Below are 24948 nucleotides of genomic sequence, written 5' to 3'. Positions count from 1 at the left end.
GGTCAGGCGGTGCGAGATGACACAGCTGGGATGCAAAACTGTGCAACTTATGACAAAAGGGGTCATATGCCATGTGGCTAGAACTATGCTGTAATTTCTGAGGTGAGGCAGACCAATGCACTCCCTACTTGGAGTGCGCCTGCCATGACGCCTACGCTACTGTCCAGGCGGTTAGGGTGAAGGAAGAGGAAGCCCTGAAAGTGCTAGGGGCAGGAGTAACGAAAGTCACGCCTAAGCAGAAAGCACAGTGTAAAATACAATGCAAAACGAAAGACAAAATAGCATGGAACCAGGGAGGACAACAAGTCCCAGCGAGAACACAATAGAGAAGGCGAGGTCGGACAAGCAGAGGGTTAAACCAGGATATCAGAATGTAGTGCCAAATCAGAAGACAAAAGAATAGTCAAATAGGAGCTGGGTACACAGCAACTAATACACAGACTGAAAGAGATACAGACAGGATATCTGACCGAGCAGGAGACCAGGAAACACAAAGTGAATGGCTGGCAAGGATACATGCCTGGGTGGGGTTTAAATAACAGCAGAGAAAAACACACCCAAAACCTATGATGGCTAATGGCATAGAGTACTGAGAGTAGGGAAAAGATTTAACCCTTAATCACCTAAGCGCAACCAACAGAACTCTTAACACGTCTCCAGGGGAGGTGCCGCGCAGCAAGGAGGCCGCGGCGACTCCGTGTCCTGACAATTATGTCCATTAGTGGCCCCTGCACACAGTATTATGTCCCTTAGTAGCCCTGCACACAGTATTATGTCCATTAGTGGCCCCTGCACACAGCATTATGTCCATTAGTGGCCCTGCACACAGTATTATGTCCATTAGTGGCCCCTGCACACAGTATTATGTCCATTAGTGGCCCTGCACACAGTATTATGTCCATTAGTGGCCCCTGCACACAGTATTATGTCCCTTAGTAGCCCTGCACACAGTATTATGTCCATTAGTGGCATCTGCACACAGTATTATGTCCCTTAGTAGCCCTGCACACAGTATTATGTCCATTAGTGGCCCTGCACACAGTATTATGTCCATTAGTGGCCCCTGCACACAGTATTATGTCCCTTAGTGGCCCTGCACACAGTATTATGTCCATTAGTGGCATCTGCACACAGTATTATGTCCCTTAGTGGCCCTGCACACAGTATTATGTCCATTAGTGGCATCTGCACACAGTATTATGTCCCTTAGTAGCCCTGCACACAGTATTATGTCCATTAGTGGCATCTGCACACAGTATTATGTCCATTAGTGGCATCTGCACACAGTATTATGTCCCTTAGTAGCCCTGCACACAGTATTATGTCCATTAGTGGCCCTGCACACAGTATTATGTCCATTAGTGGCCCCTGCACACAGTATTATGTCCATTAGTGGCCCTGCACACAGTATTATGTCCCTTAGTAGCCCTGCACACAGTATTATGTCCATTAGTGGCCCCTGCACACAGTATTATGTCCCTTAGTGGCCCTGCACACAGTATTATGTCCATTAGTGGCCCCTGCACACAGTATTATGTCCATTAGTGGCTCCTGCACACAGTATTATGTCCATTAGTGGCCCCTGCACACAGTATTATATCCCTTAGTGGTCCTGCACACAGTATTATGTCCATTGGTGGCCCCTGCACACAGTATTATGTCCATTAGTGGCCCTGCACACAGTATTATGTTCATTAGTGGCCCCTGCACACAGTATTATGTCCATTAGTGGCCCCTGCACACAGTATTATGTCCCTTAGTGGCCCTGTACACAGTATTATGTCCATTAGTGGCCCTGCACACAGTATTATCCCCCATAGTGGCCCCTGCACACAGTATTATGTCCATTAGTGGCCCTGAACACAGTATTATGTCCATTAGTGACCCCTGCACACAGTATTATGTCCCTTAGTAGCCCTGCACACATTATTATGCATTAGTGGCCCCTGCACACAGTATTATGTCCGGGCCCTGTGGCAGCTGCCTCCGCTCTCTCTGCAGTAGTTACGCCCCTGATCATGTCCCATAGTGGCCCCTCCACACAGTATAATGTCCCATAGCAGCCTCTCCATACAGTATAATATCCCATAATGGCTCCTTCACACAGTATAATATCCTTATATTGGCCCTTCTACAGAGTATACGGTGTTGGCCAAAAGTATTGGCACCCCTGCAATTCTGTCAGATAATACTCATTTTCTTCCAGAAAATGATTGCAGTCACAAATTCCTTGGTATTATTATCTTCATTTAATTTGTCTTCAATGGAAAACCACAATAAGAATTGTCAAAAAGCCAAATTGGATATAATTCCATACCAAACATAAAAAGGGGGTGGACAAAAGTATTGGCACTGTTTGAAAAATCATGTGATGGTTCTCTAATTTGCGTAATTAACAGCACCTGTTATTACCTGAGGCACCTAACAGGTGGTGGCAGTAACTAAATCACACTTGCAGCCAGTTGAAATGGATTAAAGTTGACTCAACCTCTGTCTTGTGTCCTTTTGTGTACCACATTGAGCATGGAGAAAAGAAAGAAGACGAAAGAACTGTCTGAGGACTTGAGAAGCAAAATTGTGAGGAAGCATGAGCAATCTCAAGGCTACAAGTCCATCTCCAAAGACCTGAATGTTCCTGTGTCTACCATGCGCAGTGTCATCAAGAAGTTTAAAGCCCATGTCACTGTGGCTAACCTCCCTAGATGTGGATGGAAAAGAAAAATTGATGAGAGATTTCAACGCAAGATTGTGCGGATGGTGGATAAAGAACCTCGACTAACATCCAAACAAGTTCAAGCTGCCCTGCAGTCCGAGGGTACAACAGTGTCACCCCGTACTATCCGTCAGCGTCGGAATGAAAAGGGACTGTATGGTAGGATACCCAGGAAGACCCCACTTCTTACCCAGAGACATAAAAAAAAAACAGGCTGGAGTTTGCCAAAACTTACCTTAGAAAGCCAAAAATGTTTTGGAAGAATGTTCTCTGGTCAGATGAGACAAAAGTAGAGCTTTTTGGGAAAAGGCATCAACATAGAGTTTACAGGGAAAAAAAAAGAGAGGCCTTCAAAGAAAAGAACACGGTCCCTACAGTCAAACATGGCGGAGGTTCCCTGATGTTTTGGGGTTGCTTTGCTGCCTCTGGCACTGGACTGCTTGACCGTGTGCATGGCATTATGAAGTCTGGACTACCAACAAATTTTGCAGCATAATGTAGGGCCCAGTGTGAGAAAGCTGGGTCTCCCTCAGAGGTCATGGGTCTTCCAGCAGGACAATGACCCAAAACACACTTCAAAAAGCACTAGAAAATGGTTTGAGAGAAAGCACTGGAGACTTCTAAAGTGGCCAGCAATGAGCCCAGACCTGAATTCCATAGAACACCTGTGGAGAGATCTCAAAATGGCAGGTTGGAGAAGGCCCCCTTCACATCTCAGGGACCTGGAGCAGTTTGCCAAAGAAGAACGGTCTAAAATTCCAGCAGAGCATTGTAAGAAACTCATTGATGGTTACCGGAAGCGGTTGTTCGCAGTTATTTTGTCTAAAGGTTGTGCTAGCAAGTATTAGGCTGAGGGTGCCAATACTTTTGTCCGGCCCATTTATGGAGGTTTGTGTAAAATGATCAATGATTTGACTTTTTTTTTCATTCTCTTTTGTGTTTTTTCATTGCAAGCAAAATAAATGAAGATATAAATACCAAAGAGTTTGTGCTTGCAATCATTTTCTGGAAGAACATGAGTATTATCTGACAGAATTGCAGGGGTGCCAATACTTTTGGCCAACACTGTAGTATCCCACAGTGACCCCAAATAACTTTACAAAAATTGCAGGTTTGTTTAGCCAAACCTGAAGTTTTTGGGATTCACCACTCACAAATTATTACTATACTCTGGAGTCTCTTCAGACTCCAGAGTATAATAAGTAAAGTCCCAGGAGAGGTGATCAGACATAAAAATATAATATTATAATGTTACTCACATTCCATGGACTCCCTATTCTCTTCAGCGCTTCTGCCAGATGTCAGCGAACGCTAATTTTCTCTCAGGGGTCACATCGGCTTCATTATGTGTCATGACACCAACGTAACCCCAAGGCCCTGTTGGCAGTCTCTTACATTAGGCAGAAGGGCCGAAGAGAACATGGAGTCGCCTCCTCTAGGGTCTTAAGAGACCCCAGAGTACAATAATAACATTTTCATTTTGTATGTGTTTGGTCCGAACAAAACCGCTGAGTGAGTTCACCCAAGTGCCGTCATCTCAGGGACTCGGGCTGATGTGCCAGGGAAATATGTCTTGCGTGCCACTTTTGGCATGAGTGCGGGAGTTGCCAACCCCTGGTCTATAATGTGCAAAATAGTTGGCAAAAAAAGTCTTCAATGCAGCCAGGTTGCACAGTGATTTCTGAACTCTAAACCCATATCTCAGGACCAAAATATATTTCCATTCTGAATATGTCAAATATTAATTAAAAATGTAACTTGCAGTTCCTTGAAGGCAGTTTTTGTATCTCTGACGCACACAAAATTTACCCGGATGTCACTAAAAAAATGTTGTATATTCAGAAAATCCAAACATATCAGTACAAAGATGTCACAAATGAGGTTACTTTGTGACACAATGGAATTTATGCAAATGAGAACTATAAGGCTACATTCACACATATCTGTGTTTATTGCTTGATTTCTTGAATACCTTTAATAAATTACTTTTTACAAGCATTACAGTCATGGCCAAAAGTTTTGAGAATGATACAAATATTCATTTTTACAAAGTCTACTGCTTCAGTTTTTCTAATGGCAATTTGCATATACTCCAGAATGTTATAAAGAGTGATCAGCTTAACAGCAATTACTTGCAAAGTCAATATTTGCCTAGAAAATGAACTTTATCCCCCAAAACACATTTCAACATCATTGCAGCCCTGCCTTAAAAGGACCAGCTAACATCGTTTCAGTGATTGCTCCATTAACACAGGTGTGGGTGTTGATGAAGACAGGGCTGGAGAAATAAATCTGTCATGATTAAGTAAGAACGACACCACTGGACACTTTAAAAGGAGGCTGGTGCTTGGCATCATTGTTTCTCTTCTGTTAACCATGGTTATCTCTAAAGAAACACATGCAGTCATCATTGCACTGCACAAAAATGGCCTAACAGGGAAGAGTATCGCAGCTAGAAAGATTGCACCTCAGTCAACAATCTCATCATCAAGAACTTCAAGGAGAGAGGTTCCATTGTTGGCAAAAAGGCTCCAGGGTGCCCAAGAAAGACCAGCAAGCGCCAGGACCGTCTCTTAAAAGTGTTTCAGCTGCGGGATCAGGCTACCAGCAGTGCAGAGCTTGCTCAGGAATGGCAGCAGGCAGGTGTGAGTGCATCTGCATGCACTGTGAGGCGGAGACTCTTGGAGCAAGGCCTGGTCTCAAGGAGGGCAGCAAAGAAGCCACTTCTCTCCAGAAAAAAAACATCAGGGACAGACTGATATTCTGCAAAAGGTACAGGGAGTGGACTGCTGAGGACTGGGGTAGTCATTTTCTCTGATGAATCCCCGTTTCAATTGGTTGGGACATCTGGAAAACAGCTTATTCAGAGAAGAAGAGGTGAGCGCTACCACCAGTCTTGTCTCATGCCAACTGTAAAGCATCCTGAAACCATTCATGTGTGGGATTGCGTCTCAGCCAAGGGAATCGGCTCTCCCACAGTCTTGCCTAAAAACACAGCCATGGATAAAGAATGGTACCAGAATGTCCTCCAAGATCAACTTCTCCCAACCGTCCAAGAGCAGTTTGGCGATCAACAATGCCTTTTCCAGCATGATGGAGCACCTTGCCATAAAGCAAAGGTGATAACTAAATGGCTCACGGAACAAAACATAGAGATTTTGGGTCCATGGCCTGGAAACTCCCCAGATCTTAATCCCATTGAGAACTTGTGGTCAATCATCAAGAGATGGGTGGACAAACAAAAACCTACAAATTCTGACAAAATGCAAGCATTGATTGTGCAAGAATGGACTGCTATCAGTCAGGATTTGGTTCAGAAGTTGATTGAGAGCATGCCAGGGAGAATTGCCTGAAGAAGAAGGGTCAACACTGCAAATAATGACTTGCTGCATTAACTCATTCTGTCAATATAAGCTTTTGTTACTCATAATATGTTTGCAATTATATTTCTGTATGTGATAAAAACATCTGACAAACACACATAAAAACCAGAGAGCAGCAGATCATGTGAAAATATAATATTTGTGTCATTCTCAAAACTTTTGGCCATGACTGTACTTATGACATTTTTTACATTCTATAAAGTGGCAATGGTGAAAAGCGGCATAAAAAAAAAACATGCGTATGATGCATTTTACTAAAAACACAACTGATGACACAAATGTTACCAAAACACCAAAAAACAAACAAACCAAAATGCTGTGTATGAAGACTTTACAATATGGGTTGTCCACTGTCAGCAAATAAATGTGTGTAGAATGAAAAGTTTGACGATTTTCTAGTATAGTTTCTGTACTAAACTATCACATTTTTCTAGCTCTTTGCTTGCTTTCATTCATTCTGTATGACTGTGGACTGATCTTTATCCACTAGACGTAAACAATGACTGACTGCAGGCAGAAATCTAGAAAACTGTGAAGAACTGATACAGAAAGTATATTGGAAAATTGTATACAAACAATAACATTGAAACTGGACAACTCATTTAACTATAGACTTTGACTTCCTGCACACAGGCAAGTAGAGACTACAAAATCCAGACCATATAATGCCTGCATTTCACAGATTAAATCTGGTTCAGAGACCAGGACTTCTTGTATCATCGTAATCTATGATGGTAGGGATCCCTGCCTCCCCATGGCTATACAGTCCCATACAGTAGGATACAGTAGAGCCGCAGGCAGTGATGTAACTAGGAACGGCAGGGCCCTGTAGCAAACTTTTGACATGTGTCAACCCCCCCCCCCCGACTGACGCCCGCCGATGACCCCGAACAACCCCCCCCTCACATTCCTGCACTCTCTTTTATGCCCCATAGTGGCCCCTGCACACAATATTATGCCCCATAGTGGCCCCTGTACACAGTAATATGCCCCATAGTGGCCCCTGTACACAGTATTATGCCCTATGGTGGCCCCTGCACACACTAATATGCCACATAGTGACCCCTACAAACAGTATTATGCGCCATAGTGGCCCCTACACACAGTATTATGCCCCATAGTGTCCCCTTCACATAGTATTATGTACCATAGTGACCCCTATACACAGTATTATGCTACATAGTGACCCCTTCACATAGTATTATGTCCTATAGTGACCCCTACAAACAATATTATGTCCCACTGTGGACACCTATGAACAATTATTATACTCTGGGGTCTTTTCTGAAAAGACCCCCTGAGTTTAATAATGATGTTTGTGGGGCCCGTGGCGCCAGGATCAGTAAGTAAATAGGGCCTGTTACCGGCTGGAGTAACACCAGCCAGTAACGGTCTATTAAGAAAAGAAAAAAACTGCAGCGGTATTAGGGGGAGTTCACACGGAGTTACGTGCCGCGTGATGTGGCACGTAGACGCCGCAGGACTCTTTGCGGGCCATACACGCTCCCATTGATTTCAATGGGAGCGGGGATCGTATGCGCCACGCTAGTTTGCGGCCGTGCATTTATTATTGAAATCAATGGGAGCGTGTACGACCCGCAAAGGGTCCCGCGGTGTCTACGTGCCACATCACGCTGCGCGTAACTCCGTGTGAACTCCCCCTTAATGTCCCTGTGGCAGCTGCTCCCCCTGCTATCCCAGTAGTTATGCCACTGGCCACAGGGAAGCAGGGACTCCTATTATCACAGATTACTATGATACAAGGAGTCCTGGTCTCTGAACCAGATTTAATATGTGAAATACAGGCATTATATGGTCTGGATTTTGTGGACTCTTATTTGCCTGTGTGTAGAAGGCTTTAAAAGGGTATTCCCACCTCACATACTCATCAGTCTTTACTGCTGTAAAATCTTCTTTCTTCCTGGTTTCTTGCATCATTTGGTGGGCGGGGTTTCACAGGCAACCTGCCGTTTAGCTCCGTCTCCAAATTCGCGTGTAGCTCCGCCCACCCACATTGGACTATGAAGTACAGGCAGGAGCAACTCCATTCTGTGTTACATACAGAGACTGCCTGTCTCTGCCATAATGAACACAATTGAATTAGCTAGCCTGATAACTGGGAGAACAGAAGAAATGAAAGCAGCTCCTCTATCTGAGTGCAGGACCTAGGTCACGTGGTGTAGACACAGGAATAGCTAGATACACAGGCTGGCTCCCGTGCATTTAGCCCCTCCTCCGCCCCCCTGAGAGCAGCAGACACATCACTTGACTTTTATTTTATTTTAAATATGATTTTTATTGAAAAGAAGAAAACTTTTACAATACAATAAAAAAGCAATTACAAACATAAGAAGAATCGGCATAAGTCCAATCAGTAGAATAGGAATTGCAAACTGGAACTTCGGGCTGCAACCCAAATACATGGATGACACAAACGTGACCAAACAAACAAAGACCAAAGGACCAGATATACAAACGCTACAAAGACACCAATTCTACGAGAAGGCAGGAAAGGAATGAAAAGGGGAACACAACCAGAGAGGAACAGAAAAGGAAAAAGAAAAATAGGGGAGACGGAATAGGAAAAGAAAAGAACGAGAAAACCAAACAATGACATAAACAACATAGCCACATACCTGAATACAATACCAAAGAAACACAAAATACATCCAAAAAATAAAATAATAAAATAAAATAAAATAAAGCCACCTGGGATAACAACATAGTAGGCAGATAGTGATCAAGGGGTCCCCATGGGAGCAGCCTGAGGCCGAGGAGAAAGAACACCCTTATTAGACTCAACATACGAAATCCAAAGAGACCACTGGGATCGAAACTTGGCGTAAGTATGGTTTTTGTTGGACAACAGACGTTCCAAAGTGCATGCCAAGTTCACATGGTGAAATAATTCAGCTAAGGTCAAACAAAGAGCGGACTTCCACTGACGAGCAATCATGGCCCGAGCTGCGAGCACGATCTGACCCAGAACGACCTGCATCTCTGGGGGAAAACTACCAACATCTAAGAAACAAAGGGCGAGACCAGGAGAAGGACTAATATCAAAACCAGCTATGGTGGACATGAAATGAAATACCGCTATCCAGAAGGCTCGAACCGGTGGGCAGTCCCACCACAAATGCAAGAATGAACCTACTTGGCCGCACCCCCTCCAGCAGAGTCTGGAACAAGAAGAATCAATATGCGCCATTTGGGTCGGAGTCCTATACCACCTCAGCATAATTTTCAAAGCCGTTTCCCAATGTGCCGCCCCTTTAGATACGCGCTTAACAAACCCAGCTGCCGTATACCAGTCCGACAGAGGGATGGTTCTGGCAAGATCCGCTTCCCAACGGAGCAGGTGAAGAGGCTTGACCCGCTCCGGGGGGACAGAGAAAAAGCCATAAAACACAGATAACCCACCTCTAACAGGCGAGGGCCTATTCCACAGTTTTAAGGCTAGCCTAGGAAAGGTCAATCTAGAGGGCTCGCAGGATTGAAAGAAATGACACAACTGCAAATATTTAAAGAAGTCCGTTTTAGGGAGCTGGAACTCTTCCTATAACATGGAGAACGACTTAAACCCGTCATCAGTATACAGATGAGCCACTTTATAGAGGCCCCTAGAGACCCATCCACGGAGTCGCAGCTGGGGGAGAAAAGAGGTCAAATATAATATGGGTAGCTTTGACAAAGGGACCAGATCTTCCCTGGAGGTGTATGACAAAAAGTAACGCCAAGCAGACACTGAGGCCCTAATACTCAGTAAGGGGGGGGAAGTGATGGGTGGGCTCAAATCCTTAGGGCGTAAAATACTCATAAGCGGGGCATCTAGAAGGCTTTCCTCAATTTCGGCCCAACGCCATTTAGAAGTCTCATCCCACCCAACCTTAAGTTGATCAAGGATAGACGCCATATAATATTTTCTAACATCCGGGACACCCGCACCCCCATGGGACCAAGGGCGCGTCATCACCTTAAGTCGGACCCTGGATCTCTTACCCTCCCAAATGTAGTTAGAAAGAATAGACTGAAGCTTAGTAAAATATGAGTCAGGGAGGGGGATGGCGACTGTACGAAACATATACAAAATTAAGGGTAACACCATCATTTTGACAATGGCAATTCTGCTAGCCCAAGACAACATCGGTTGTGAGAAGGAGGCAAGGAGAGAAGTGATTTTGGACAGAAGGGGGGATATAATTAGCAGAGAACAGATCAGAACTAGGGGCCGTCAGGGAGATACCAAGATAAGCTATACGGGAGTCATTCCATTGGTAAGGGAATTGAGAACTGAGATCCCGTCTCAACGAGGGAGAGATGATAACAGGCAATATCTGTGATTTGGAGGAATTTACCTTATAATAAGAAACTTCACCAAATCTCTTTAGAACCTCCGTAGCAGCACTCAAGGAAGAACCAGGGGAAGTCAGGGCAAGTATAACATCATCAGCATATAAACCAATTTTATGTTGCTGGCGGCCCACAGTAATACCCTCAATATTATCCGCCGTCCGAATGGACTCCGCCAGGGGTTCCATCACCAGCGCAAAGATAATAGGGGAAAGAGGACAACCCTGGCGGGTACCATTCGAGATCCGAAAGGGCTCAGACAAGAAGCCCGATGAGAGCACCTGAGCCGACGGGTGGGAGTACAGAGCCAGAATAGCAGATTTAAAGACTGACCCCATACCAAACTTATCCAAAAGGCTGTCTAAGTAATCCCAGTGGACCCTATCAAAAGCCTTCTCAGCATCCAAAGCCAGAAGCAAAGAAGGCGCACCATCTCTTTCGGCTTTCTGAACAAGGTCTATGAACCTCCGTGTGCCATCTGGCGCCTGCCTACCGAATACAAAACCTACCTGGTCGGGACTAACTAACTGGGGGAGTAGGAGGAGCAACCGCTCAGCAAGGATTTTAGCGTACAGTTTAATATCCGTGTTCAGGAGGGAAATAGGTCTAAAATTAGCCGGGACAGTGGGAGATTTGCCGGGTTTAGGGATGGTCACTATAGTGGCTGACAACATTTCTTCTGGGAAGCATTGCTCTTCCGCCGCCTTCCTGAACACAGCTAAAAGATGAGGGGATAAAATATCTGCGTATTTCTTATAATAGATCCCTGAAAAGCCGTCAGGGCCAGGGGATTTTAGTGGTTTCAGTGAGGCTATAGCTTCCGTAACTTCCAACAAGGTGATAGGCGAAGCTAGGGAGGCAGACTGCGCAGGGGAAAGGCGAGGCAGGGCCACAGAATCTAAGAATCTATCAATTTCTTCCTTAGACGGTTGGTATGTCTGGGGATCATCCCTAAGATTGTATAATGACTTATAGTATAAGCGAAACTGCTCTGCAATAAGGCGGGGGTCAATTACTTTAGTACCCGAATCATCCACAAGGTGAGCAATACGGGTTTTGGGGCGCGACTGTTTGATTTTTTTGGCTAAAAAGGCACTAGCCCTACTATTATGCACATAGGCCTGACATTGAAAACGCTTAAAAGCTAAGTCTTGTTGGCAAGCCAGAAGGCCCTGCAATCTGAGTTGACATTGCCTAATCTCCGCAGAGACAGTGGGGGTGGGGTTAAGCTTATTAATTGCGGAGAGGGAGGATAGGGAGCGAAGTGCAGCATCTATATCTTTAGATCGTTCCTTTTTAGCCCTCGCGCACGCCTGAATAAGCATCCCTCGCATATATGCCTTATGAGCATTCCAGAGCACATGGGGATCTGACACAGAGGGGGAGTTGAGGGAAAAATATTCCCTCAAGGCCTCACGGAGGTGCTCACCGTAGGAGGGGTGATCTAGGATATACTCATTCAAGCGCCACTGGGTGGGCATAGCAGTGGAGAACTTCTCATGCAGAGAGAGGGACACCGGAGCATGATCAGTCCAGGTGATCAGCCCAATATCCGTAGATTCTGTCTGCATCAGCCCAATTTTATCAGTGAGAAAAAAGTCAATACGGGAATAAGAGGAGGACGAAGAGGAGAAATAACTATAATCTCGTTCCCCGCCATGTTGACAACGCCAGACGTCATAAAGGCCCTGGTCAATCAACGAGGAAGACAATATAGGGGAGCGTCTCTTGGGGTTGGAAGAGTCTAGAGAATTATCTACTAAGCAATTAAAATCCCCCCCCAATGATCAACATACCAGTAGCAAAAGTCCGAATCTTGGAAAGCACAGATTTCCAATATTGCGCCTGGGAACGATTCGGGAGATAAACAGTTACCAAAGTATATTTAACATTGTTAATAAGGCAATTAAGCCCCAAAAACCGACCCCCGGGATCAACTAAAGTGGATTCAAGAGAAAAGGCTACGGAGTCCCGCACAGCAATAAGAACACCCTTACGCTTAGCATTGCAAGAAGCCTGATATATATGAGGGAAAGAGGGATTAGAGAACTTAGGACTTTTGCCAGCACAAAAATGAGTCTCCTGGAGAAAGAGCACATCACAGTGAAGGCGACGGGCCTCCCTCCAGACAGAACTCCGTTTACAGGGACTATTCAAACCTCTAACATTAAGTGAAGATATACGGAGTACCATAATAACAAACTAAAGAGAAATGGCGGAAGACCCAGGTGGCTACACAAAAAAACAAGGATGCATAAAGTATGTATGAACAGGCATAATAACCATACAACATTCCAGGCATGAAACAAAAGCAAAGAATGCAAACAAAATAGCATAGTGTCAAAAAACACCGAATAACCAAAAGTAATCAGCTGGGGGGGGGAACAGGTCAGTAACACTCAGCGAGAGTGAGTATTAGAAAGGCACACAGGTCACCTAAAACAAAGAATAAAGTCATAACATTAGGCAAGGCAAGTCAGTCCGCCGAAGCGGTTAACGGATTCACTTACGACCGCCCACCACAGTCCATTCCTTAGTAAGATGAGAAGGCCGCACTGAGGATTCAGGAACAGATGAGTGAGAGTCAGCAGGGGCAAGCTTCCATTTACGGAGGAGGGACATGCCCGCCTCCACATCAGGAACGGAATGGAAAACCCCATTGCGGGGAATCAGCAGCTTGGTAGGAAAGCCCCAGCGATACCGTACGCCCCGGTCTCTGAGGATCTTGGTGATGGGAGCCAGTTCACGCCTAGCCTGCATAGTAGCCGCGGACAAATCGGGGAACAGGGAAATGGATGCAAACGGAGCTGGCAAGGTGCCACATTTCCTGGCTTCTGCAAGAATCGAGTCCTTAACTTGATAGAAATGGACCCTCGTTAACACATCTCTCGGGACATCTACAGGAGCAGAGTTCGCTTTTGGAATACGATGGGTCCGATCCAGGGTGAGCTCCAGTTCAGTAAGTTGCGGGAGAATTTTCTTAAAGAGACGTTGAACATAGGCCACCAAGTCCTCCGATGCCACATCCTCGGGGACACCACGGATCTTAATATTATTGCATCTAGACCGATCCTCAGCGTCAGCCGCTTTAATTTTGAGCCATCTGACCTCCGCTTCCAGGGTATTATGAGCGTCAACCAAGTCATTATGAGCAGATGAAAATTCTTCCATTTTATTTTCAAGATGGTCAGTCCGCTCTCCCAAAGCATCGATATCCTGTCGCAATTTGCCCACCGCAGAGGAGACAGTCTTGTTAATCCCCGCCTATAGAAGAACAAGCATCCCTTTCAATGTATCACACGTTACAGGGTCTGAGGAGGCTGGGAAATCAGAAATGTCCGAATGAACAAAATCAGAGGGAGTATCAGAGGCAGGTAGGACATCAGCGACCCGTTTACACAACGGCTCCTTGCCAGATGGAGAACCCTGAGGAGACACAACAAAACTTCTCTTACCACCATCGACCAGCAGGGGAGGACGATCAACTGAGAGAGAGCCCTCTTCAGGCAAAGAATCCACCAATTCAGACCGTGGAGGCGACTTTGCTGGGGAGCGGGGACCTGACGGTGAGGAAGGTAGAGAATGCGACATGTTGCTCGAGAAAAAGTCAGAAAGCTTCCAGGGGGTTTTGGAGGAAGATGGTTTCTTTCGAGGCATAATAGCAATGGTAGGAAAGGTCAGGGACGCAACTTAGGAGGACAGGGCAGGACAGCAGATCAATGCGACAGGTACAAAATTTGCGGAGCAGCGCAGCAGGTCAAACAGCAGCAAATTCAGTCAGGGCCATGGGGGCCATCCGGCAGGAAGCCTAACAGTCAGCTGAGAGCCGCCAGAGGTGACACTGTTGGCGATTTAATCAAGCATAACGAAAGAAGTGGCCTGCAATGGAGACATACAGGCAATTACAAGTCCATGGGAGCCCAGTGTGAGGAGCCCCCCCCTGGTGTTGGAGTAGGGGCTCGGCACCCACAAAGGGCTCAACCAAAAAGGCAGGGTGCAAGCCAGGTAATATGCAAAGTCCAGACCGGGAGAAAGGTGAGGAGCCCCCCTTGATGGTGGTGTAGGGGCTCAGCACTCACTGGAATTCCACAAGCCAAAACAGTAAACAGTCACTTTTATGCACCTCCAGGACCAGAAAAAGCAGTAACAGCCTGAGGTGGGAGCAGCAGAAGGAGATCTCAATAAGACCTTGACACAGGCAGCAGGAAATCCACAGCAGGTTTCAGCAGACAGAATAACAGCCAAGCCAGACCAGGGAAGAAACAGCACCACAGGGCCTGTCTAAGATGGCTGCCGCCTCACATCCGGTGGTAGGCCGCAGGCTTCTTGTCGGCTTCCACCGAAGCAGGAGGACCGGAGGAGCACTTCAATATCGGCGCCCAGAAGCTGGATGGACTCCGCTCACCACCAGCGAGGATCCGGAGGAGGCAAGACGGGACCCGACCGCTGCACAGCGCAGGGATGGAGAAGGCCCGGACACCAAGATGGCGGCGCGCCACGGAACGGTGAGTAGGCCGCAATAAGCAGGGAGTCCGCCGGGTCTTGCAGGGAGGAAAAAAGTTCAGTAGAGCAGTCTCCAGGGGTCCAGGGGAGACCGCAGAGCGTCACCGACCCAAAGCAGGTAAGCTAAACGAGGATGCCGAAGAGATTCAGCCAGGATTGCCGGGAGCTCCGACGAACACGTCTGCTCTCCTAGCCGGCTAGCCACGCCCCCCACATCACTTGACTTTTGAGCAGATAAGTCAGGGCTGTGGCCACAAAGAATTGAATAAAGTAAGATAGTGGACAAACAAAGCAGTTTTGCTGAAGCAATGTATTTAGGAAAAGTCTTACATCCACATTAACAAGCATTATAGATAGGATCCTTGTGATGGGAAAACCCCTTTAAAGTGACATTTTGCATTTTTAAAAGAAATGCTAGCAATAAACTGAAACAGATTTAGGGAATAAAGCGCTGTGGGAAAATATGCGCTGGTAACGCATCATGGTTATTCCTGTGATGCTTTAAACAGAAAGTTTGTGGGGTTTGCTCCGTGGACTTTCTGTTGCAATTATATTTATGTCAATTATACTATAGGTATCATTGACATGCTGTGATTTCCAAAACCGTGCCGTGTCCACGCGGCGGTTTTTACCACACTGTGGGCATGGAATTCACTAGAATCCATCCTCTTTGCCTGTACTGTAACACGCCACGATTTTTCCCATGGCGTTTCTGTCCTGTGGGGCCCCAGCCTTAAAGAGGTATTCCCATGTACATAATCATATCTATATTTGTAGATAATTAAAAGTTAAACATTTTTGCAAATATAAGTAATTAAAAATTCTGCAGAATTTTAAAGACTTTCTCTAACTTTCTTAGTGGTGACAGTCTGTTATCTTGATCGGTTGCCATGGATACGACCACTAATGCAGAAACTTTCTATGGTCTGGGACTTGCCAGGAACCCAGCTATGATTTTCTTATTGTAGCCAGGTTATCAGGCAGGGATACTACATGTATCTGAAGATATCCCGGCCACAATAAAGAAATCATGACTGATTTTCTGACCCTAGAAAGTTCCTGCATTCATGGTCGTATCCATGGCAACCGATCAAGACAACAGACTGTCACCACAAGATATTTAGAGAAAATCTTTAAAACTCTGCAAAATGTTTAATTACTTATATTTGCAAAAATGTTTAACTTTTAATTATCTACAAATTTATAAAAAAAAACTATGTACATGGGAATATCCCTTTAAGGTATTTCTGTCGTTAATAAAAAATGATTTGCCCCTCCTCACCCAGCCACACCCACACCCTGACCACTTGTTCTACTGCAATTGTTCCTTCCCCATTCAGGTGCACTGATTATTGGCAGCATATTAACTTCCATTAAAGTCTATGTTAAAGAAGTTATACGCGACTTGCGACTAAAATCCAACAAGTTCAATTTTCTGTGAATGTCACATTGCAACATTTTCTTGTGGCTGCTTACACAGCTTACTGAGTAAGCGGCCATTTTTCATGTGGCCGCGGGCATTCACAGACACGGAGAGAGGCTGTTCCAGAAGAAGATGGAGGTGGCAGTAGAGATTTCTCTTGCAGCATTGGGGACGCCCCCAGTGCTGTTTAAGCGCTGGGGACCGCCCTCAGTGCTGCAAGATAACTCATCTGCATACAGACGAAAACCGGGATTTCTACCGAACGGCTGTGCGGAGAAGACCTCTAAAGGTAGGAGAAGAATAGCTTTTCTTAAGGCTATTCCTACGTGTTAGTCAGAAAAAAAGGTATACAATGATAGGATCCCTTTAAGACAGTGAAAATTTTGATGGTATAAATAAATGTGTTCACATACGTTTGGACCTGTCTAAACAAGAACAAGTACAGTAGCATATACATTTGTTCAAATATCAAATACTCTCCTAGACTATACTATTCAGTATCAGTACCACACAGAATGCCATCTAGACACAAACTTTCCTAACATATACCAAAAAGGTTATTCATTTTGCATTTGATTATTTCACAAAAGCCAGTGGAAGGGTTGCAGTATACATTTCTATACAGATATTGCCATAAAATTAGATATGTCCTGCTATCTCTCATCCAACTTATTCTTTGACAAAGTACAGGCACTGCCCTAACCAAAGTTACAAATGACCTACAAACTACCAAAGCCAACCGGCACTACTCTGTCCTCCTTCTCGAACTTTCCTCTGCCTTTGAAACATTTGACCACTCCCTCAAACTCTCATCCCTTGGCATCACAGACTTGGCCCTCTCCTGGATATCTTCATACCTCACCAACCACACATACAACAACAACAGCAACCATTTATAATACACTTTTCTCAAAGTGGACTCGAAGCAAAGTCCAGTGGCTACCTACATGCAATTTTGCAGTATTCTATATATAGTGAGCGTATTATTTGCCCTAAATACCAGACTGAATAGATGTGTTTTGAATCTTGGTTTAAATTGTCCAAGGATGAGACCTATCTAATCGGTCCGGGTAATACGTTCCAGAGAGGGGGCTGCATGGCAATAAGGCTCTGCCTCCAAATCATTTAAGGTGGATCCTGGGAATGGACAGTTTATTTGTACCTGCTGAGGGGTCGGCAAGGATCAAGGGGCTGCAAAAGTTCTTTTAAGTAGTTGGGGCCTAAGTTGTTAATAGATTTGAAGTCATCATGCAGACTTTAAAAGTTATTTTCCATTTTATACACAGCCAATGCAGTTAATAGAGGATGGGAGTTAAGGGGGAATGGCAGGGTGGTTGGTTATTGACCCTACTGCAGTATTTTGGACTAGCTGAAGGTGATGTATTTCCTTACCTGGAAAACATATGTATAGGGGATTACAGTAGACTAGACATAAAGTTATGAACATATGGACTGTGTGGAGAGATCTTCTGTTGGATTAAGGTGTTTAATTTTTGCATACCTGATTCCTGAGAGACAGTTCCTCATCAATAACTACACCCATGTTACACACACAATCTGAGCTTTGAAGGGTCGTGTTTACTAGGGATAGAGATGGTGGATATGTAATTTGCCATTTTGCCACTAAGTGATGACCTCTGAGAACTGCAGTTTTGACCATGAGAACTGTAGTTTTGTCCAGGTTCAGCATTAGCCAGCTGACTTCCATCCATTCGTGTAGTTCAGCTAGGCATGAATTTACGGCTGGAGATGAGTCACTGACTCCAGACTTGAAGGATATATATATATATATATATATATATATATATATATATATATATATATATATACTGTATATAGTTCACATGCCACCATGCCCACTTTTTATAAGTGTCCCTCAAGGCTCTGTTCTGGAATCTCTCTTGCTTTCCATCTACACCATTGACCAACTTATAGAATCTCATGGTTTTCAACAATATCACTGTTATGCCAACAGCACTCAGATATATCACTCTGGCACTCTCCCACGTTTTTCATCAGCCTCTCACCTCTGCCAATCCAATCACCACTAGCCATTAACCTGTGAATACAGTTAAAATGCTAACGCTGACATACAAGGCCTTTCACAACCTGTCCCCTCCATAATTCTCTGACCTAATGGGAGATTAGATTAGGGAGATTAGTAGCGGGAGGCTACTTACCCACACACAACCTCCAATCCTCTCAAGACCTCCTACTACCCTGCTTTTATCCACTATTCATACAACCGTCTCCAAGATGTCTCCCAGGCATCCCCGATACTCTGGAACCCACTACCACAACACATAAGGGGGTGTTCACACTGGCGCACCTGTCTGCCCACTGTGATTCCATTGAAATTCCAGGAAATACAGCTTGGGTACAGCTTGGGTTAGTTTAAAAACTCAGTCATTTAAATGGGTTTTTAATGCTTTTTTCTTATGCAGTGTCTCTTCCGTGAAACCGTTTTTTTGTACGGACACAAAGTTAAACATGCAGGACTTTGTGTGCATGGGAAAAAAAAACGGTTTTGCAATGGAGAGGCTGCTTATGGACACTGGCGGTTTGCTTTAAAAACCCATTGAAATGAATGGGATTTTAAACTGACCACCGGCAAGCCGTCCCCAAGCTGTTTTTCCTGGAATTTCAACAGAATCACAGTGGGTGGACAGCGGCGCAAGTGTGAATGCCCTTTTAGTCAGTCCCTACAGTAAATAAGCTTTGGCCTGGTTCTCATCTGCGTCTGTATTCCATTTGGGGAGTCCACAAGGGGAACGCTCAAACAGAATACTGAACGCATTGACAAGTCGTGAGCTTATGAAAGCACACGGACCCCATAGACTATAATAGGGTCAGTGCGCACTGTGTCCCCACGGAACATACGGAGTGAAAAGTACTTCATGAACTACTTTTCTCTCCCCATGATTCCTATTATAGTCTATGGGGTCCGTGTGGTTTCATTGTTCATCGCTTGTCAATGTGTTCGGTATTCTGTTCCATTTTATGTATGTTGTGTATTGTATGTAAGGGGGCGTTCACACTACCGTCAGTGTCCGACAGGTAGTGTCCGCTCCTAGTATCCGTTCAAAATCTCGCACGGACATTAGGAGCGGACACTAGCTGTGTCCGTGACACTTGTCATTCACTTAAATGGGCATCGGGTGCGTTCTTTTGCACTCCGTGCCCTTCCTTCACTAAAGATGTCCGATTTTTCAAGCGGACAGAAAAACCCAACATGTCAGGGTTTACATGCGGACAGGGAAGGAAGGGCACGGAGTGCAAAAGAACGCACCCGATGCCCATTTAAGTGAATGACAAGTGTCACGGACACAGCTAGTGTCAGCTCCTAATGTCCGTGCGAGATTTTGAACGGACACTAGGAGCGGACACTACCTGTCGGACACTGACGGTAGTGTGAACGCCCCCTAAACCCTCAGATGTGCAGCACCATGGAATTACTGATAAATAATGAATGAACTGTATATATGAATGACAATAAATAATAATATTAACCCACAAAAAAATGTATTTATTTCCACCCACAAACACTGCCATGTGTCTTTTACTATTCATAAAGTTGATTTTACACAATTTATTTTGAGAAAACCTTCTATGTTTTTTCTAATCTGTAATGACATGCCCGCTCCCTATTCACCACACAATACAGCCTGTGTGTGACTAGTGCGCACGGCCAGCCCAGCAAGTTCTGAGGGGGATCAGGAGAGGTGGAGTTACAATAAAGTTCCGGCAGAAAGCCTTTTGTTCTCCTACATCCAGCTATCAGTGTGTTCTTCCGCCAATACCATTCTCTTTATTACATTTCGTCGAGTAGGACCTCAGAATCGTATACATGTACATTATATTGAACCCTATATAATAATACAGTGGACTGAAGTCATCTTATATAGCCCTATGGGTGAGACTGTGAGGAACGACACACTACAGTAAGTAGTTCCGTTCTAGCGGTTTCTGCGGAAGGTTACCAAAGTCATCTATATAATCGAGGCTCTTTGTGTGCCCTCCTCATTGCTTGCACCCTGTGGAAGACCAAGGTTCTTGTGTTCGGACTTTACAAGACATTGCAGTAAGTATGCGCTGGTCTCTTTCGGGTAGTTTGGAGGGGTGCCGGTCACTTCGCTATGGTGTTAGCTAGCCTACTGAAGCAGTTCATGAGGAAGTTTTTCATGTCAGGAGTGTAGCGTCGCTCATTTGTAATGGGGTGACTTGCTTTTTACTGAATGGCCGTTGTGTGATGTAGGCCTCGTGTCCTAACGTCCGCCATTGCTGTTACCTGTGACGCAGTCGGTTAGGCGGGTAGACATTAGGAGAGGAGCCGTGCGGCCGGGGGGAGGATTGGCGCCTTGTACAGTCAGCCGTTAGACTGGGGCGGGAGTCGGTGGAGAGCGGGTAATATTGGCAGTGACGTGTGACCTTGATACCGGCCTGTTCAGGTAAAGGCAGGCTGCTAGAGCTCTCTTGTGTAAAGTAATGGCCTTTTGTTATATATTCCCCCCCCCCCCCCCCCAAGTAAATGTTCCTCAGCTCTTCTGTGTCTTTAGCGCTGACTCATTCTGTATGAGCCTGTAGGGTATAGTCTGTGAACCTGCCTAAAGTCTCCCAACTCTCAAGCCAAGGTCTTTCAGACAACAGTGTCTATTGTACTCTGCCAGATACAGTTTGGTATTGTATCAGTGTCCTCCAGATGACACTGGAACCAAGAAACCCCCTGTGGTAAAGTGTTCTGCAAGTATCATTCAATCAATCTTTGCTTTTCACTCTTCTGTAGGATAGTCCATTCTACAGAATAGCACCTGCCCTGAGTTTTGTGGCATGGACTCTTGGTCTGCACATGGATCCATGTAATACATGAGTCCCCCTGCGAGCTTCCAGTTGACGCATGCTCAATGGAAGGGCGGCAAGAAAACTTCCGGTTCCTTAGTGAATTAACCAGGGCTGGGTATGTACTTCAGGGTATGGTCCTCGGGTTACGACGAGCCTGCTGCAGAACCTCATTTTCTGAATGCTATACAGTGTATAGCATTCGGCAAATGAAGGCTGATTGTGTAGCAGGCTCGTCCTTGCTACGAGCAGGTAAGTATACTGTTACCAGTTGACTTTTTTTCATTGAAATGAATAGACCAGCGTTGATTGGCCAGTGATTTGGCCAATCAACGCTGGTTCTGCCAGAGGCTCGTCTGAGGAGGCGGAGTCTAACATCGGACTATTCATTCCAATGAGAAAAACTCTTGCCTGCCCGTAGCAAGGACGTGCCTGCTGCAGAATCAGTGTTCATTTGCCGAATGCTATACATATATATAGCATTCGGCAAATGAATATATATACTGTATAGCATTCAGCAAATGAGGTTCTGCAGCAGGCTCGTCGTAACCACGAAACAGTATGCCTATACCCCTGCTAGACATGGCAAACTCTCAAAACCGGAAAGAGATCTTCGACCGGAAATAGGAAGGGCGGGACATAATCCTTTGTTGTTGTTGTCAAAGGGGGACTCATGTATACACTAGCATGCTTGGGCTTATGGAAGGAGGACTCTTCTCTGCCAGTTTCAGTAAAAATGGCGATAACCTAGCAGACCAGTATAGTCTATGGTTTCCCTATGTAACTACTTTTTAAGCATTCATGAAGGAGGAACACCTGAAATCTATTGTGACCTTAGTATAAGAATACACCTTGCATTGAGTATAAAATGTGTAGTAATGGGAATAAGGGATATGCAGAATAGTGTTATTTTTTAACAGATTGCTGCCTAAAGATTATAACCATATAGTTCTATTATTGTGCTCTAACAAAATGAGTTAATTAAATCCTTAGTTTTAGAGGACCATTTGCCACTTTAGCACTTATTGCTCTGATGCCAGCGCAGCTGGTGTTTTCCTCTGGACTTCACCATGCCCAAGCAATCAGTAGTTAGTTGTGGTGCCTTGTATGCTTATTGGGCTATGTACTAACAGCACTGATTGCTCTGGTTGTGGCAAGAGAATACTAAATATGCTGGTCTCTTGGAGATGCAGCTATTAAATGATACAAAAGGTGGGCTTGGCAGAGGTGGTGAAAGGTCTTTGAAATGGAGTCTACAAACTGCCCCAGAAGGCCTTTGCCTAGTGCACAAATTGCCTCATTTGCATAAGACTTAAAAATCGAGAAAAATAACTTGGGTGGTATACATAACAGGTATCTTTGTTGCTCTAGCCTAAAATGGCAGTGACTGTTATATATGCTTAGGAAATGCTACAATTATGTAGAATTTTTGTAGGCTTAGTGTAGTACCGATTTAAAATCTCCCACCCTCCACTTTAAACAATGACTTGGTCTAATGACTTCTAAACTTTTGTTTCAGAACATGCAGATTTTTGTGAAGACTCTTACTGGGAAGACTATTACACTAGAAGTTGAGCCAAGTGACACCATTGAAAATGTCAAAGCAAAAATTCAGGATAAAGAAGGCATACCACCTGACCAGCAGAGATTGATCTTTGCTGGCAAACAGCTGGAAGATGGCCGCACACTCTCAGATTACAACATTCAGAAAGAGTCCACTCTGCATTTGGTTCTGCGCCTTAGAGGTGGCATGCAAATCTTTGTGAAGACCCTGACTGGCAAAACAATTACCTTGGAAGTGGAACCTAGTGACACCATTGAAAATGTTAAAGCTAAAATTCAAGACAAAGAAGGAATCCCTCCAGATCAACAAAGGTTGATTTTTGCTGGTAAACAGCTTGAAGATGGCCGCACGCTCTCAGACTATAATATCCAAAAAGAGTCTACTCTCCATCTTGTTCTGCGCCTTAGAGGAGGCATGCAAATCTTTGTGAAGACCCTGACTGGCAAAACAATTACTCTAGAAGTAGAACCTAGTGACACCATTGAAAATGTGAAGGCCAAAATCCAAGACAAAGAAGGGATTCCTCCAGACCAACAAAGGTTGATTTTTGCTGGTAAACAGCTTGAAGATGGTCGTACTCTCTCAGACTATAACATCCAAAAGGAATCTACCTTGCATCTGGTCCTCCGTTTAAGAGGTGGCATGCAAATCTTTGTGAAGACCCTGACTGGCAAAACAATTACCCTGGAAGTAGAACCTAGTGACACCATTGAAAATGTTAAAGCTAAAATTCAAGACAAAGAAGGAATCCCTCCAGATCAGCAGAGGTTGATCTTTGCTGGAAAACAGCTGGAAGATGGTCGTACATTATCAGACTACAATATTCAAAAAGAATCCACCTTGCACTTGGTTCTTCGCCTTAGAGGAGGCATGCAAATCTTTGTGAAGACCCTGACTGGCAAAACAATTACCCTGGAAGTAGAACCTAGTGACACAATCGAGAACGTGAAGGCCAAAATCCAAGACAAAGAAGGTATCCCTCCAGACCAACAAAGGCTGATTTTTGCTGGTAAACAGCTTGAAGATGGCCGCACTCTCTCAGACTATAATATCCAAAAAGAATCTACTCTCCACTTGGTTTTGCGTCTGAGAGGTGGAATGCAAATCTTTGTGAAGACCCTGACTGGCAAAACAATTACCCTGGAAGTAGAACCTAGTGACACCATTGAGAATGTGAAGGCCAAAATCCAAGACAAAGAAGGAATCCCTCCAGATCAGCAGAGATTGATCTTTGCTGGCAAGCAGCTGGAAGATGGTCGCACATTATCAGACTACAATATTCAAAAAGAGTCCACCTTGCACTTAGTCCTCCGCCTTAGAGGTGGAATGCAAATCTTTGTGAAGACCCTGACTGGCAAAACAATTACTCTAGAAGTAGAACCTAGTGACACCATTGAAAATGTTAAAGCTAAAATTCAAGACAAAGAAGGAATTCCTCCAGATCAGCAGAGATTGATCTTTGCTGGCAAGCAGCTGGAAGATGGTCGCACATTATCAGACTACAATATTCAGAAGGAATCTACTCTGCACCTTGTCTTGCGTTTGAGGGGTGGTATCTGATGCATGACTGAAGTGTTGTCTTTCCCAGCATACTGAATCATGCTTGTGTTGCACTTTCATTAAAGTTACTGCATTCCAAAATCCTAGTTTTTGCTTGTTTTCCTTTTGAAATTTTTTTTTTTTCGTGTAGAAGTAACAATAAGATTGGAGTCTGCTAGATCAGTATGTCCTGAACTTCGAGTGGAGGAGCACTATTCAGGACAGAAATTCTGTAGGGAGCACTTAACATATTTTACCTAAAGCCTGTGTAGGTGCCAAAGATAACGAGTGATATTAATGATGGGGGGGGGATTTCTAACAAATTGATATTAGATATTACATTTTCTATTAACTTTATTCAAATTTTTTCTTTTTCAGTCAAAGGATAAGGAACTTGACTACATATAACAAAAATCCCGAGAACACATCCTATTTTTTTTAAATGAAATTATTTCAGCATCAGTAATCTCTCCAACACTGCAATTGTAAAGTTGTATGACCCAAATCTGGTTCTGGATAGCCATAACATCCATATTTTAACTTTTGAACATACCGTATATACTCGAGTATAAGCTGAGTTTTTCAGCACAGTTTTTGTGCTGAAAATGTGCTCCTTGGGTCATTATGGTAATTTTCT

The 24948-nt window shown here is 44.6% G+C and overlaps 1 protein-coding gene across 2 annotated transcripts; it reads left to right on the top strand.

Annotated features, from left to right (window-relative positions):
- Window positions 1–20357: 20357 nt before the first annotated feature.
- Window positions 20358–24413, top strand: UBC (ubiquitin C). 2 transcript variants are annotated; one of them, XM_075274397.1, is made up of 2 exons: window positions 20358–20453; window positions 22728–24413. In XM_075274397.1, the coding sequence occupies exon 2, from the start codon at window positions 22731–22733 to the stop codon at window positions 24330–24332; it is 1602 nt and encodes a 533-aa protein (XP_075130498.1). In that variant the 5' UTR covers window positions 20358–20453; window positions 22728–22730; the 3' UTR covers window positions 24333–24413. The 2 variants fall into 2 exon arrangements, with proteins under 2 accessions (XP_075130498.1, XP_075130507.1); XM_075274406.1 differs by lacking the exon at window positions 20358–20453 and adding an exon at window positions 20669–20820.
- Window positions 24414–24948: the final 535 nt, after the last annotated feature.

Source organism: Leptodactylus fuscus, chromosome 1 (genome assembly GCF_031893055.1).
Source record: "Leptodactylus fuscus isolate aLepFus1 chromosome 1, aLepFus1.hap2, whole genome shotgun sequence".
Lineage (NCBI taxonomy): Eukaryota > Metazoa > Chordata > Amphibia > Anura > Leptodactylidae > Leptodactylus > Leptodactylus fuscus.
This window is presented reverse-complemented; position numbering and strand designations above follow the sequence as displayed.

Excerpts from the sequence above, each read along its gene's own strand:
- UBC (XM_075274397.1), top strand. The coding sequence starts at position 22,731 with ATGCAGATTTTTGTGAAGACTCTTACTGGGAAGACTATTACACTAGAA.